The sequence below is a fragment of the Megascapheus bottae genome, chromosome 5 (assembly GCF_031878675.1).
Source record: "Megascapheus bottae isolate mThoBot1 chromosome 5, mThoBot2.hap1, whole genome shotgun sequence".
Taxonomy (NCBI): Eukaryota; Metazoa; Chordata; class Mammalia; order Rodentia; family Geomyidae; genus Megascapheus; species Megascapheus bottae.
Window position 1 is genome coordinate 38,402,603 of NC_143513.1, and position 16,657 is coordinate 38,419,259.

At 39.8% G+C, this 16,657-nt stretch overlaps 3 protein-coding genes across 5 annotated transcripts in view; 1 reads left to right on the forward strand and 2 right to left on the reverse strand.

The window, feature by feature from the left end:
- The window catches only part of Phtf2 (putative homeodomain transcription factor 2), a 109,415-nt gene extending 107,008 nt beyond the window's left edge, over nucleotides 1-2,407 (reverse strand). Inside the window, exon 1 of one of the 2 annotated variants that reach the window (XM_090332909.1) lies at nucleotides 2,322-2,407. The gene's annotated coding sequence lies outside the window, so the exon portion shown is untranslated. Of the gene's footprint in view, nucleotides 1-2,207; nucleotides 2,282-2,321 lie in introns of those variants that run through there. The other variant, XM_090332910.1, reaches the window with a different exon arrangement.
- Tmem60 (transmembrane protein 60) lies at nucleotides 1,934-7,180 on the forward strand. 2 transcript variants are annotated; one of them, XM_090332913.1, is made up of 2 exons: nucleotides 1,934-2,116; nucleotides 6,501-7,180. In XM_090332913.1, exon 2 carries the CDS (start codon nucleotides 6,551-6,553, stop codon nucleotides 6,950-6,952), a length of 402 nt encoding a protein of 133 aa, XP_090189039.1. In that variant the 5' UTR covers nucleotides 1,934-2,116; nucleotides 6,501-6,550; the 3' UTR covers nucleotides 6,953-7,180. The 2 variants fall into 2 exon arrangements, with proteins under 2 accessions (XP_090189039.1, XP_090189037.1); XM_090332911.1 differs by lacking the exon at nucleotides 1,934-2,116 and adding an exon at nucleotides 2,681-3,033.
- A 3,651-nt stretch (nucleotides 7,181-10,831) lies between these two features.
- Rsbn1l (round spermatid basic protein 1 like) overlaps nucleotides 10,832-16,657 on the reverse strand; it is a 37,907-nt gene continuing 32,081 nt past the window's right edge. Inside the window, exon 8 of the mRNA XM_090332914.1 lies at nucleotides 10,832-16,551. Within this exon, the coding sequence (XP_090189040.1) occupies nucleotides 15,922-16,551 (630 nt within the window). The 3' untranslated portion in view covers nucleotides 10,832-15,921. The remainder of the gene's footprint in view (nucleotides 16,552-16,657) is intronic.

Sequence of the window (16,657 nt, forward strand, 5' to 3'; positions counted from 1 at the left end):
TCCCCTGGGCATGGAAGACAGCTCTGTCAATAATGCTCAACATCTCACAAAGTGTTACTAAGTTGAGGGTTAAAGTTTTTTATTATTTCTACACCATTTTCTACTTATTAGTCTCTTTTACCAAATCTCTTAGAAACCAATTATATGCCAGTGATAAACCATAAGGATTTTAAATGAATGACATTACAAGTGAATGGATGACATTAGAAGTGAATGTAGGATTATTTAGCACTGGATAAATAAACTGACGAATTTACAAAATAAAGACAGTAATGATTATACTTCATAGGATTATAACAATAATCCAACTAATTCCTCATTTTCATTTTTCAGCACACCATCAGAAACTCTCCTTGGCTCAATCTAATGAAGGTGTACAAGTTCCTTCAAAGTGTACATTAAATGTACTAGCCAAAATGCTTTATGGCTTAAAAAGAACTTATTAGGGTCAACTAGCCAGTGCCAGTTTGGGCTTTAAAAAGTTTTCTTTGGGCCTTAGTTACTCAGGAGGATGAGATGTGAGGATCAAGGTTCAAAGGAGGGGGGATGGGGAGCCATGAGATGCTTATCTCCAATGAACCACCAGAATATAGAAAGTATCTCAAAGTGGTAGAACACTAGCCATGAGGGAAAAAAAAACAGACAAACAAAAAAAAAAAACCACTCAGGTCCAGGCCCTGAGCTCATGTCTCAAGATGGACTCCCCTCCCCCTAAAAAAAAAAAAAAAAAACAACTTGCTTTGGGAGGCTTGAGTATCCAAAAATGCCCCCACTGTCTACTACACATTGATTTGATTAGCACTTTTTCATGCTTGGCCAAGAAAGTAGTGAAAATTATAACCCAGCCACTGCTCACCTAATATCTAAGGTAATATTATCTGATGCATGCAAACAACTAACTTTGTGTGGAAAGTAGGCTATTTCCAGAGTGGGGAAAATTTTCTTGGAACCACCTTGCTTCTAATGCCAGACATAGCTCATTCTTCCCTGACCTTTAGATTCCTTTCCTCTGGAATCTGTAGGCTAGGCCACTACAATTGAAAGGCATAACCATTCCCTTGGCCTTAGCTCTTTTAAGGCTCTTTACACTAAGTGTTCATAGTCTCCATTTTTTAAGACCCTCCTTCCAATATTACAAATGTTGTTTTAAAAATGTGCACAGATTTTACCCAAAAAAAAATGTTTCAAATCAAACACTAAGTCTACAGCCACAGACTCAGAAGGGGTTAGGGGACGAAAGAAATATTTGGTGAAAGAAAAAAAATTTTAAACTACAGAACCATAAAATCAGATCAAAAGAAGCAATATCAACAATGAAAATAACAAATCGAATACACTTCCCCAAGAACTTCCAAGATCAGCTGGTATGCGAAGTACACGCGGGGATGAGTCAATTGTTCCACGGTTCCACTTCCCTGGGTGGCATAGGTTCATACGGAGCAGTTCCTTGGCTTTGCCAAGCTAAAAATAAAATGGGTAACAACAGCATGATTCCGCTGAAGTTTTTACAAGGAGGTGCTGAGTTGGAAAGCCATGACTGGAGGCGAACAATGCCAGAACGCTGGCTGTCAACATAAGGCAGATCAAAATAAGTAAAGGTGAAGCGTGCCGACGGATCCTGGTATTGTTTCCAGATGCAAAAATAAAGAAATAAAAAAAGGAAAGAAGAAAAGCTCTTAAGGCCGGTGCACAGAATCTCGGCACCCACGCCTCTGCAGCGTGCTGGCTTGGCCTGGCAGAACAGCACTGTCCCGGCTGGGCAGCGGAGAGGGAGCCCGGCCCGGAGGCTCCCGGCCCGCGCAGCGCCCGGCCCCGCGCCGCCGACCCCGCCCCCGAGCCCACCGCTCCCACCGCGGAGGACCTCCCCCGCCCGCCCGCGCGGGGCGCCCGCCGCCCGCGGCACGCCCGCCCGGGGACACCCCGACACCCCGGCCCCGCGCCGCGGGGAAGACGCGGAGGAGGACTACAGAGGGAGCCGAGGGGCGGGCAGACGGCGGCGGCGCGGGGCTTCGGCCCGTCACGTCCATCTGGAGGACCTCGAGGGCTCCACAGCGAAGCCGAGCCTCGCCCCCTGCCCCCACCACTCGCGAACCCACAGGATGGAAGGGGGCCGCAGGTGAGCCCGACTCGCAGGTGCCTAAGCAGCCGCGGAAGACCTCCCCCCACACCCCACGCCGGAGGGCGTGCGCCGGCCCAGGCGCCCCCACCTCCATCCCACCGCGCCGGCTCTTGTCCCCTGACCAGATCCATCCTCCGGACTCGGTCAGAAGGCGGGGATCGCCACGCAGCCCGCCCCAGCGTGGAGACCGGGTAGCGCTTACCGTTGGAGCGGGCGCCGCGCCGCTAGGAGGAGGCTTGGGGGGCGCGCGGGACAGCAGCTCCTGGCAAGGATGCGGGCGGGAGGGCGGACAGGCGGGCGGGCGCGCGGCTCCCAGCGTCGCGCGGCCTCGGAGCGTCGCCCCGCCCCCTCGCCGCGGGATTTTGTGGCGGAGCCCGTAGACGGGGCGGGCCCGAGGAGGAGCCGGGCATCCTGCGGAGGCGGAGCCTAGCGCTGGATGATCTGATTGGCAGTTGTTGGGCCCAATGGGACTACAGAAACTCTAGGCTATTCCACGAGTGACTTTTCTTTCAACCCATAGGAATAAGAGGCGGGTACACCGGGCTCTTCCCATGCCGCCTTTTTTGTCCGACTCCCGAGTCGGGAAAGGTTGGTTGGTTTACACTGGAAGCTAAACGGTCCAATGACGGATTGTGCGGAGGGTCTCTGAACTCAGATTGACGCTCAAGCCGCCAGTTAGGATAGGCCTAGGAGCCGTGGGAGCCAGCCCCGGATGTGGGCGCGGCCTAGAGGTAGCCCTGAGAAAGCCTCCACGGCTGCGACCCTAAGAGGTGGAATTGAGTCTTTCTCTTCGTTATCATGTGACGGAGTCCGAATTTAATGGGGGGAAAAGTGTGGGAGAGGCTAAAGATCCAAGCTGGCGAATTTCCTGACCTCCGCGGCCCTCGCTGCTCTCCGGCAAGCCGTGCTGCGAGGTGAGTGGAGAAGTCGGCCTTCCGTTGTCTTGGGTGAGCTGTGGGGCCGACCCTCACTCCATCACCCTGGGCCTTTGGTGTGCAGCGTTCCACGACCGTGTGACAGTGTCAGATCCGAGCCCACGGGCCAGATTGGAGGGTGGGGAAGGGAAGGTGCGTATCGGACGCCTCGAGCCGACCTTGGGCCTTGGCAGACCTGGGTAGGAACGTCCTGAACTTCCAGATACGAAGAGGCCGCCAAGTCAGCTACGTTGTAAGCCGTTCCTTGGAAGGATGGCCCGGGCTTTTTTGCATCACGGTCTGACACAAGCAGGCGGGTGGCGGAGTAAGGCCCTTTAGATTTTCACGTGGGGACGAGTGAAGTGTTGATCAATAAAGAACCATAGGACCAACACGATCTTCTAGGGACTTACTGGATGAGCTGATTTTAGTTTGGGAAAGAAGGTAGTATGAAGCAAATAGATTTGCTTAGTGGTAGCTCATCATACCCAGCTCCCTCACGCGTCATTTAAATACGAGCTTGGTGCTTCTTCCAAGTGCACTTCATTGCATGTCACGTTATATTAAGCCTGTAAATCGAAATAAGATTATGTCCTTTATTTCCACCTATCCCCTCCAGTCCTCCATTCACCTGTGGTAAAAGCAGTTACCCCTTCAATAGCAGTTTCTACTCTGTGGCGAGGAAAAAGAAATGAAGCTTGTTTCCAATGGCTGATGAAAAAAAGTATAAACTATATCGTTGTAAACATATTCCTAAAGGCACAAAAATGGCCAGAAGTTTGGGTACCGGACAAACTTAATCCATACATAGTTATTCAGCCCACAGGTCTCCACCTCTCCTTCCAAATTCAGTCCCACCACTATCTGGCAGCCTCTGGCAAAGAAAGGAAACACGTACTGAAAAATGCCTTCTGGGAGCCAAAACACTGCAGTATGAAGCATTTGTGAACTAAGTACACAAATTTAAAAGTGCAAGTACATGGATATGAGGGGAAAGAGATGAATTAGAACACTCATACCTCACTTGAATATAACATTTTGTGTGCAAGAGTACCATGGTCATCAAAGTAATAAGTACAGATGTTACAAAACATAGCACAGTACCCTCTACCACTAGGCCGTGCTCCTGGCCTCCTTATGTTTTCTTAACTGAATTCTGTCTGGCTTCTCATTTTCAATTCTATTTACCCTTATTCCATATGGTTAACAAAGATGACATTTTTTAAAGTGTGGGGGGGAGCGGGGGAGAGGCTGGGAATGTGGCTTAGTGATAGAGTGCTTGACTAGCATGCATGTAGCCCCGAATTTGATTCTTCAGTCCCACATAAACAGAAAAATTTGGAAGTGGTGCTGTGGCTCAAGTAGTATAGCACTAGCCTTGAGCACAAAGAGGCTAAGGGAAAGTATCCAGTCTCTTGAGTTCAAGCCCAAGACTGGCAAAAAATAAATAAAAACCTGTAAGTGAAGACTCCGTATGGTAAATGCTTATATCTAACCTGAGCTTATTACTAAATGCATTCCCAGTCAAAAATCCAGATTTTTAAGAATTACTCATTTTAATATTGAAGAAATGGAAGAGAAATAGAAACTACTCTAGCAAAGACAGGCCTTCTTCCATGTAGTAGGAAATACCCTGGAATAATAATAAACCAGGTTATGTGCAAAAGAAAAAATGTTGGGGCTGGGAACATGGCCTAGTGGTAGAGTGTTTACCTACCATGCACAAAGCCTTCAGATCAATTCCTTCATACTCACATACACAGAAAAAGCTGGAAGTTGTGCTATGACTCAAGTGATAGAGCACTAGCCTTAAGCCCAGGGACAGTGTAAGCCCTGCGTTCAAGCCCTAAGACTGGCAAAAAAAAAAAAAAAAAAAAAGTTGCTGTGACTGAGTAGCAATTTTTAAAAAAGTATTCCTAATTATACAGTAATCTGACGTCAAATAGTTGCAAGATATTTGAGTTTTGTGTTTGGGGGAGGTTGTTTTATTTATGCTTGTTTTGGTTTTTGTTGTTTGGCATGGCTTGTTTGCTCTCCTGTCACTCATCACTTAAGCCATGCCACCAGCCTGGTTTTTTGGTTGTTGTTGTTGTTTTTTTTTTTTTTGGTGTGTGTGTGGGGCGGGGGGGAGTCATGGAGCTTGAACTCAGCTTGGACACTGTCCCTGAGCTCTTCAGCTCTAGGCTACCCTTGAGCCAAGCCCCACCTTCCATTTTCTAGAGGTTGATTGGAGATAAGAGTCTCAGGTCCTTTGGTGCCAGGGCTGGCTTTGAACCTTGATCCTCAGATCTCAGCCTCCTGAGTAGCTAGGATTACATGTGTGAGCCATTACACCCTGCCCTGTTTTGTTTTGTTTTGTTGTTGTCGTTTTATTGTTTGGTTCTGTTTTGTATGCTGGCCCAACAGCTTAAACTCAAGACTAGGGTGATGTCCCTGAGCTATTTTGCTCAAGGCCAGGTCTCTGCTTCTTCAGCTCGTTTCACTTCTGGCTTTTTTGGTGGCTAGTTGTAGATAAGTATCACATGGACTGTCCAACTGGTCTGGCTTATAACCACAATCCTTAGATCTCCAGCCTGTGCTTTTAGAGGTAGAGTCTCCTGGATTTTTTTTTCTCTCCTGGACTAGTCGCCAGCCATGATCCTTCAGATCTTGGCCATCTTCCTGAGTAGGTAGGATTACAGGCATAAGCCCCTGGCTCCAGGCTTGGATATTTAAAGTCTTTAAGTGGCCTACCTTGGCAAGAAAATAACGCAAGAATTTTAAATTATGAGTCAAATATGAAACTCAGAATTATGTCTTCCCAAATCACCCCTTTGCAGCCTTGTCTCACAATTTTTCTTTATCATTCCTTTCTTAAAAAGCTCTCCCTTCGCTGGGAGTTTGGCCTAGTGGTAGAGTGCTTGCCTAGCATGCATGAAGACCTGGGTTTGATTCCATGGTACCACATACATAAAAAAGGCAAGAAATGGTGCTGTGGTTTAAGTGTAGAACTCTAGCCTTGAGAAAGCCCAACGCCAGTGCTCAGACTCTGAGTGCAAGCGCTGGGACTTTCCAAAAAAACAAGAAAAAAAACACCTGCTTTCTTGGCTTAATACCATCTCCTTTTTACCACTCTGATTTCAAATACGTTATTTTAGCCCCCTAACATAGCTTTAAAAGTATACCAGGAGGTTAAGAACATCCCTAAGGTGCAGTTTATTCCAGTTTATTGGAATTAAGTGACATACTGCTGTGGGGACATTTTGAATAGAACTCATTCTCAGCAAATGCACTAGAAATTTTATTGTACTTTTTCCTTTAGTCATAGGTTGTAAGCAGTGATGGACATGTTGTGAATGGCTGCTAAAACATTTGGGAAGAATGGAAGTATGTTTTAAAACTTGGGAAGTCTATGCATAGGAAATAGACAACTTTATTCACTAAGAATGAAGGGATAAAAACAATGTTGACTTTTTTCCTTCTTTTAGGATATTTTTTCAGTTTTCCGACCCTGAAGCAGCCTCTTTAAATTGTTTAAATGAGAATGTCCTTGACTCAGAGAGTACTACTCACCTGGCTTTTCACACTATTCTTCTTGATCATGTTGGTGTTGAAACTGGATGAGAAGGCACCTTGGAACTGGTTCCTCATATTTATTCCAGTCTGGATATTTGATACTATCCTACTTGTCATGCTGATTGTGAAAATGGCTGGGCGATGTAAGTCTGGTTTTGACCCTCGACATGGATCGCACAATATTAAGAAAAAAGCCTGGTACCTCATTGCAATGTTACTGAAATTAGCTTTCTGCCTGGCACTCTGTGCTAAACTGGAACAATTTACTACCATGAATGTGTCCTATGTCTTCATTCCTTTATGGGCCTTACTGGCTGGGGCTTTAACAGAACTTGGATATAATGTCTTTTTTGTGAGAGACTAACTTCTGAAGTACACCATCTCATTTCTGTTGCTGTTCAAAAGTTATAACAAAAATGTTCTGAATCTTTGCAAGCCTTAAGAGAACTGAAGGAAAATACCAAATGTTTCCTGCTTTCATGAAACAGGATTTTTGTCATGGACTCCTACTCAGCCCAAAGCTGAATTATTCAATGTATGAGTAATTGATGTACTTATTACCCCTATGTAAATAAATTTGTTTTTGACTTCACTTTTGTATGACCCTTGGCTTATTATTTAAAAGTATCTAAATATGAAGACTTAGATCTACATAACTGGGTAGAAGTTTAATGCCATGGCTCTGGTATAATCAAAGTAAATGTCTGCTTCTAAATTAGGAAGAAAACTTACGTTCCTAAACTAACTAGACGTACAACTTCTTGTTTATATTTACGTGAACCTGAAGATTGGGCGGATTTTCACCTACATTGTTAACTTTTGCCTGCACCTCTATGTCAGAGCCTAAGCTTGCCTATTTCTAAAGCTAGGAGGATCCTCCATTCAGTAAGTTCCAATTTGAGTTCATCAGGAACCATTGTAATGCCTATTGCTCTGAGGTCTCAGGGAGTTAGTGCTCCATTCACTCATAAAAGGATATTGGTTTGAGAAATTACATGATCACCTTGACTGAGTACTTAAGTAATTCAAGTGAGGCTGAGATGGAAGTACTTAATAAAAATTCCACAAAGGTAAAAGTAGTATGACTGTCCTTCTTCAAGAAATCTGAAGTAGCATTTGGTTCTCTTAAAAAAGATCTGACACACTTAACATATACTGGGTGTATGGTATACACAATCACAGCACTTAGGAGGTGAAAAAAAAGAGGATCAGAATTCTACTGCAGTCTGGGCTACAAAGCAAAATATTCTCTCTCCAAGACACAGGACTCAAGATTATAATTTTGACTGCTAATACAGATTAATACAGCATTTTGCAGTTTTTCTCTCTTCTAAAGACAAGTAACATTAAGTTTCAGGTATACCGACCAAAATTAAGACATCTTAAATTCTAATTAACCTTTTGAAACTACAAAAAAAATAATTGAAATAAAAATCAAATATAAATACCTTAATTTGTGATAAAGTATTAAGCATAAGATTGAGAAGGGCAGTTAATATGTGAAACTGAATATTCCAGGATTGGTCAAATATACCTAATTCAATTGAGAGAGCCAAACCGGTCAAGTCTCTGGAATCTCACTAAATTTAATTTTTTCACTTCAGGTAAAAGTATTTTCCAGCTTTTCATGCCTATAATCCTAGCCACTCAAGAGGCTGAGATTTGAGGATCAAAGTTAGCCTGGGCAGCGAAGTCTATGAAAATCTCATCTCTAATTAACCAGCAAAAAAATTTGGAAGAGGTATTGTGCCTCAAGCAGTAGAGTATTGAGCAAAAAAGCTGAGGAACAGCACCAGGTCCTGAGTGCAAGACACAGGACCAGTGAGTTCGTGCACACACATCACCATCACCACCATTCATGCACTGATTACCTTACTATAAGCTCTGCAAAGAAAGGACTAACTTCACATGGTGCTAGATAGGAATAAGCAATTTTTTTTCTGATTACAAGGCATATTTGTATGCTTCATGGAGTATACAAAAACTGACAAAAACGTGGCCTATGGACAGACAATGTGTTCATTCTTAATCTAAGACAGAAAGGTAGCTAATTAAACTGATGTTGACTGCAAAACAGAAGTAATAATGAAAGAAAACCACAGGATACATACACAGATGAAGCACCTGAGTCATCAAGAAAAGCACCTTTTTATTGAGAAGAAAATATCAGAGACCTTTTAGCTTTATGTTGAGAAACAACCACAGAATGCCAAAGGAATTTTCTTTAATGACGGTCATATTTGCAAAGTAATTGCAAAATATTATTGGTATCCTTATTACAGGAAATAGACAATGTTGTAACTATAAATAAAAAATACATAATAAGAAACTAAAACCCAGGTAAATCCAACTAAATTACCCCAGTCTAGGGTAAATGGAAGAGTTTTACTCCAAACCTATCTACAAAATAGCTTTCTTAGTAAAAGGAGAGAGTGAAAATGAAAAGTATTGACAAGATCCTTTTGTTCAAACACTAGAACAAATGGTTAATAGTTTTTTGGTTTTTTGTTTTTGTTTTTTGCCAGTCCTGGGCTTGAGCTCGGGCCTGAGCACTGTCTGTGGACTTTCTCAAGGCTAGAGCTCGACCACTTGAGCTTCAGCACCACCTCCAGCTTTTTTCTATGTATGTGGTACCGAGGGCCTTCGTGCATGCTAGGCAAGCACTCTTCCACTAGGCCAAACTCTTGGCCCCAGTTAATAGTTTTTCTTAAGGAACACCTTATACTCCTATCACTCTGCATAATACCATAAGAGGGTTCACTGTCTATAGATTACTCTCACAGGTTTGTAGTTCACTTTTATCAAGAATAGGCAGGATGTGATATGATTTTATCAACCCTCAGCAAAACAGTGAAAGTTTTATTTTGCTGTTTTTTAAGTATCCACGTGCAACCACTATACCTCATCTTGAGCATGTCATGAAACTTTCTTTTGGTGGTACTACCATTTGAATTCAAGGCTTCACAAGTAAGCAGGCAGTCTAGCACTTAAGTCATGTTTCCAGCCTTTTTATTGCTTTTACTTATTTTTTCTTTTCTGTTCTTTCCAGTCCTGGAGTCTCAATTTCCTTTTCTCCAGGCTGGTCTCAAACCATGTTCCTCCAATCTCTACCTCCCAAGTAGCTGAGATTACAGGCGTGAGCCACTATGCCTGGCCCTTCATGAAACTTTTTCTTCCCATATGCCTATTTTCTGTTCAAAATGAGAGGAATCCATGAAAGAGACAATGAATGAGAAAAGTTTGAAATGATTAGTGTCACCCAGTCCACATAGCATTTCTATTTCACTTTTTAATTCCAGAAGCTAATAATGACTATAAGCCAAGCAATGTGCTAAGTATTGTGCCGATTATTATATCATTCAATTTTCACCAACAAAATAAGTACTATCTTCCCACCTACTGTTGAAAAATACAGACTAAGTGTAGTGCTCAAGGTTATAAAAGTATTTTATTTAATGTTTCTCATAAAAAGGAAAAACCAGATAAACTTATACACAGATAACTTGTATAACCAGATTCTTATAAATTAAGACATAATAAATTCTGCCTTAAAACTGTGAGGTACTGTAATGGCATTTAAAATATATTTGTCAATTTAATTATGTACTTCATATTCTTTTAATATACCTTATCTACTTTTAATATCTTTAGAAATTAAGATAATAAAAGTATATTTGTCATTTTAATTATCTACTTTATATTCTTTTAATATACCTTATCTACTTTTAATATCTTTACAAAAGTTAGCTGAGCCAGCCACCTGTGGCTCACCTGTAAACCTAGCTACTCAGAAGGCTATGATCTGAAGATCACAGTTCGTTCTTGAATCGAGTCTTATGTTCAGTTAACAACCAGAAAAACAGAAGTAACGCTGTGGCCCAAAGTGGTAGAGCCCTCACCTTTAGCAAAAAAGCTCAGGGACAGCCCTGAGCTCTGAGTTCAAGCCCCAGAACCAAAAAAAAGCAGATCTTTGGACTCAGCCTCCTGAGTAACTAGGAAAATAGGTCAGAGCCATTGGCCCACGCATCTGTTATCCTGAAGATTAAAAATGAGTTTTACGTAATAGTAAGGCAAAAAGTTAACAAAAGTTAAGAAAAAAAATTGTGCAGAGGAGGAATCAAATTGGCCAAATAAATTTTACTAAGTTTACTTTTACACAAACTTCTTGTGATCATACTATTTCTGAGGTGTTTTGGTTTTGTTTTGTCCCTCTCCTCCCTCCCCACCCCCCCCTTTAGGCTGGTCCTGAGGCCCATTTCTTGGCCTAGGCTCTATCCCTGAGCTTTTGTGCTCAAGGCTAGTGGTCTACTACTCTAGCCACATTTCCATTTCCAGCTTTATGTAGTTAACTGGAAATAAGAGTCTCATGGAAATAAGAGTCTCATGGACTTTCCTTCCCAGGCTGGCTTTGAACAGAGAGAGATCTTCAAATCTTAGCCTTCTAAATATCTAGGATTACAGGTGTGAACCACCAATTCACAGCTGGGTTTGTTAATATTAAATAGTGCAACATCAGTGAACTTTATAAGTAGTCATAGTTTTTTTCATCATAAATGCATAAATTCTAAGTTTCAAAATGTATAGAACAAGCCAGGTGTGGTAAGTCATGCCTGTAATCCTATCTACTCAGGAGGCTGAGATCTGAGGATCAAAGTTCAAAGCCAGCCCAGGCACTAAAGTCCATGAGATTTTTATCTCCAATTGACCACCAGAAAACGAAGTGGAGATGTTGCTCAAGGGGTAGAGTAGTAGCCTTGAGCTGAAGAGATGTAGCCTAGTGGTACAGTGCTTGACTAGCATACATGAAGCCCTGGGTTTGATTTCTTGGTACCAAATACACAAAACAAGCTGGAAGTGGTGCTGTGGCTCAAGTTGTAGAGCTCTAGCCTGAGAAAGCTCAAGTACAGTGCCCAGGCCCTGACTTCAAGCTGTGGGACTGGCAAAAATAAATACTAAAAAATTTAAAATTTTTTAAAAAATGTATAAAATACAGAAGTCTCATATTTAGCGAATGCAGTTGTTCGTAGGCAGATCACAATACCAAAAAAAACCAAAAATCATACAAAGAGTACATTTTATGCTGGCATTAGTGGCTCACACCTGCAATCCTAGCTACTCAGGAACCTGATATTTGAGGATCACAGGTCAAAGCCAGCTCAGGCAGGAAAGGCCATGAGATCTTGTCACCAATAAATCACTAAGAAGCAGCTAGAACTGGAGTTGTGGCTTAAGTGGTAGACCACTAACCCTGACCAAAAGGAAGTTCAGGGATAGCATCTAGGCCCTGAGTTCAAGCCTCAGGACCAACCAAAAAAAGAAGTCCATTTCACTTTTCATTTCAGATTAATGTATTTATTTTTCCAGTCCATTCATAAACTCTGAGTCTGAAGTCCAGACTGAAAGGGAAGATAAATTGAAATAAGGATACTCTCCATTCCTTACCTAGTATACACATCTTTTAATTTATTCTCTTACAAGAAAAGACATCTCTGTTTTTTACACTCTGTAAGCTAGGGTAGAAGACAAAAAAAAAAAAAAAGAGCTCTTTGAATTGTTGTATTAACTATTTGAAGTGTCCTATCAGTGCCAAAGACATCAAACATAGTTCATGAAATAAGGAATTAATTGGAAAACAACATTTTCCTTATATATTATAATCAAGTGGGAGAAATTGATCTATTCTCTGAAGGCATGTCACTTTTCAACAATAGTTTTATCTAGGGTTAACAGAGAGGTAATTACCATGTCATTTCCATTACCCATACCTGAAGACCTTAATAAGGTAATCCACAATATTTTTCTCTTCTGTTAGTGTAAGTTAATTATTTAGTATTAGATATTAAGAGGAAAGAGCTCATCTTGTAGTCATTTCACTATCTTACTGTCTTGTTAAAAAAGTAAGAGCTCTTAAAGATTCCAAAATTAAAGTGTCGAATTCAAGAAAATAATCACAAAACAAAGGTAAAAAAGGATTGTGGTTACCAATCTTAGTATTTATTAAAAGGTGGAAGACAAGAAAAATACCTTTCAAACTACAAAAACAAATCTTGTACCTTTGCTAAATGCAAAATGAATTGTGAGATACTTATTTTACATAACAAAAATTGTCCAAGGAAAACACTCAAGGCAGATTACCAAAACAGTGCTAGTTCATTATTTACAAAACTCTTACCTGCCATAAGTATTCTGGAGAAACTGTTTTACCTCAGGAATTCTAAATACTTTAAGGACTTAAACTGAGAAAAGAAATCTTTCTCACCCTCAAGGACATCTTCCATGTACAGAAACAAACATTTCCAAGAAATTTACACACTTACACACACACACACACACACACACACACACACAGAGTTGTGCTAGATCAACCTAATCTTTAAGGTCAACAGTCTTGAGGCAAGGAAGATAGTGAATATATGGCTTTAGTAAATTTGCAACTAAATATCAAAAATGTTTAATTCTTTTTCTAGCTAAAAAGCTAACCTGAGTATGAAATATATTACTTAGTTAAAAAGATATAAACAAAATTGGGGGAAAAAAGAAAAAAAAGCATTATAGCAGACAGCACTGAGGCTTTTATGTAAATGTCTATATATCCATTTAATAATTTATGCAATAATTATTTTATAGAGCATATAACCACATGGAAATGATAGTATACGTGCTTTATTGTTCTGGTCCAAATTATTGGAAATAAAAGCAAAAACTGGAATGTACTAATTGGAAACCACTAATATAATGCAATATGAAAATATAATTTTTTATGTGTGTAACAAAGGTAGTCAACAAGTTCTCAGCATCTGAAGAGGACTTTGAAAGTATAACCCGTAAGACAAGAAACATAGTATTATTCAAGCGATAACAAGGCTTTCTCTTGAAATCTTGAGCCTGTTTATGTGTGTATACTTGAACTTCACAAAGAAGTATGCATTTTACAAAGCAGTTATATTTTCAAATTATGGGTAAATTAAGAATACCTGGAAACAACTTATTGTTTTAGACATGCTTTTCTTTAAGTTAAAAAGTTAAGGCTCACAACTTTGCAGCGATACCTTAAAGATATTTTCTGACAGATGACCTCGGCATATCTATGTAAATGCTACTGGAAAACTGGAAATATACCTTGCTCACATACCACCTTCAATTTTTTAAAAAACTGACATATTTTTCTGCTTTTAAATATTAGCTTAAGAGCTAGTGTCTCCTAAGAAGATAGTTGCAAATCCTGAAATTTAGTTTAAAACAGAGTATTAAACAGGCCATAAAAAGGACAGTGATAGAGCCCGGCACACTGGCTTACACCTGTAATCCTTTCTACTCAGGAGACTGAGATCTGAGGATTGAGGTTCAAAGCCAGCCTGGGCACTAAAGAGTGTAAGACTCTTATCTCCAATTAATCACTAGAAAACTGGAAGTGGCATTGTGGCACCAGGGGAAGGGTGACACCTTGAGCTGAAGGGACAATGCCCAGGCCTAGGGGTGGGACTGTAGCCTTAAGCTAAAGAGCTCAGGGACAGCACCAAGGCCCAGAGTTCAAGCCCCATGACCAACAACAACAACAAAAAAGAACAGTGTGATATATAAAACAAATCATTTTACATGATCATGATTTATACCTTCCTTATCCCTATAAAACTTCCCCTGTCACACACTGATTTCCTATATATTGTCAGATTTCCTATGATATTTGCCTTTCTAGGAGCCAGAATTGATTACCATTGTTGCAGTTGAGTTTTATTTTCCTGCTGAAATGCTTTTTTCTAAAAATAAAAAATGTTGATTGATAGCACAAATGAGGACAGGCCAGAAACCAATGAAATTAAAGTAACAGCCTCCATAGAAGCAGTACTAAAAATACCAACTAAAAATCAACCAAACAGTACAACAAGCACAAACAGCATAGACTTGTAATGAACAGGATTCCTTACATCCATGAATATTGCAGACTGTTTGGCTTTTTGTTACAGAAGTAGAAACAATCTGAAATCATGATGAAATCCACAACAAAAGATTTGTTTTACATGGTTAGTTAGGCACTAATAATCTTGTTTCCTACCACAATTTACTTTCTAGAACTTCTTTACAAAAGGAAGTTTACCAAGTGGTCTGCCTGGTTGGGGGAGGGGGGGTGGTCCTGAGAAAGAGATGGTGACAGTTTTTGTTATCTCTGAATATGGCAGTTGAATCATTGCCCTTATTTTACAATTTTGTTACTGTCATATTTTTCTCCTGAAAGAAAAACGTTAAAAAGATTTTTTTTACTTGCTCACATTAAACTTTCTGTAATTAAAGATTTTTTTTAACTCACTACTACTAAGCATAGCACAGGTGCTTGTTAGAAAATTTTCATAACTTTTTATTCCATACACAACAAAGAAAAGGTATGTTAGGGCTAAGAAATCTGGCCATATCACTTCATTAGTTAGAAGAATTAGGTATCATTCGCATACCTGTTTCTCCACAACTTTCTAAACTATTTCTATTACCTAGACTTCTTTCTTAATGTTGAATATAAATATTTTTAAATGTGCTCCAGGAAATAGGGCTAAGAAGTTTCACATAGGTTTCATCTTATTCAGTAACTTAATTGTGCAAAATATGATATACATATATACATTCTCATACATAAACACACATATATCTTTCATAAATGAATCTTGACTTTTTAAAATACTTGCACAGTGTGGGGAATTTAAATATTTACTAGATCTGAATACATACATTTATACTCCATTATCATGCTCTCTCTATATATGTATATATGTGTGTGTGTGTATATATATATACACACACACACATATATATACCAGCAAAGAGAAGCATATCAAACATGATTTAGCTGAATTGTCAGTTTGTCTTTGCAAACCCAACAAAAAACATTATGAACCTTTATCAAGTGGCTCACATTTCCATATAAATTATGCTAAAAAGATTTTTAAAAAGCTATTTACACTACAGTGCTGACACATTTTAAATGAAAAACAAACTGATATAAATAAGCTCTATGGCAAAGCTTTAAATTGTCAAAAAAGAATTCTGGCTCATATTACAAATGTGTGTGTGTGTGTGTGTGTGTGTGTGTGTCTGTAAGCTCTATTCTAAAACTTATAATTCCAACTCAAATGATTTTTTAGACTCCTTTACGTTTAAACCTGCAATGTTACAGTGCATCTGGCCTTAAGTGCTTGATACTTCACAGTTAGGGACAGGCACTGAGGAATGTTACAAAGCTACATAAACTATATTTTGTAACAGACTCGAAAGCAAGTCCTGAACTTGCTTTCAGATTTCATGAATCTTTATTACTAAAAAAAAAATTAATGGTATATACAAAATTTAGTACAAAATGTCATCTTTTCTATCTTGATTTGAGTGTATAGAACTGTGATGCCTTGTATCAGCTAGACTTGTAAGACTTCTAGGGCACAATTCTTCCTTTAATTCTTTGCTATTTTCAAACTTAGACTCCGTGTCAATCTTAAATTCTGTAAATTGAACATGATCCAGTTTTGCCTTAACATTCTTGCCATCCATATTATTCAGGGCTCTAGTCTTTTCAGAAAGAGTGACATTCACGGCTTCTTCCTTGATTTTTACAGATGCAGTAGGTTCATGTTTAAGATGCTGCAGGTCATATTTAGAATTAACTTTGTCTGAAAGAACAGAATCCAATGAGGTTTTTACAGCACAAATCATGTCAGTATGAGTTCCGAGAACTGATGACGTGGGATCTGCTGATACACCTGTTTCATGAGTAGCTGTATTCTGAGAAGTATCCTCCTCAGAGTGATATAATTTGAGCCGAACATGCCAAGCTAAACTGCATACAGCTGAAACAGTCTTGAACTGATGAACAACATTCCTTGGAATAAAATAAATATCATTATCATAGAGCTGAATCCTGGCATAGCGAATGCCTTCTCTCCTCAGTTGATTAAGTTTTGCATCATCAACCCACTGGACACACTAAAAGAAAAAATAAGGAATATAAGTTTTTTCCACAATAAAACCTAAACTAATATTAGTTATTATTTATAGTAAATATAAATAACTAATAATTATTTAAAATATA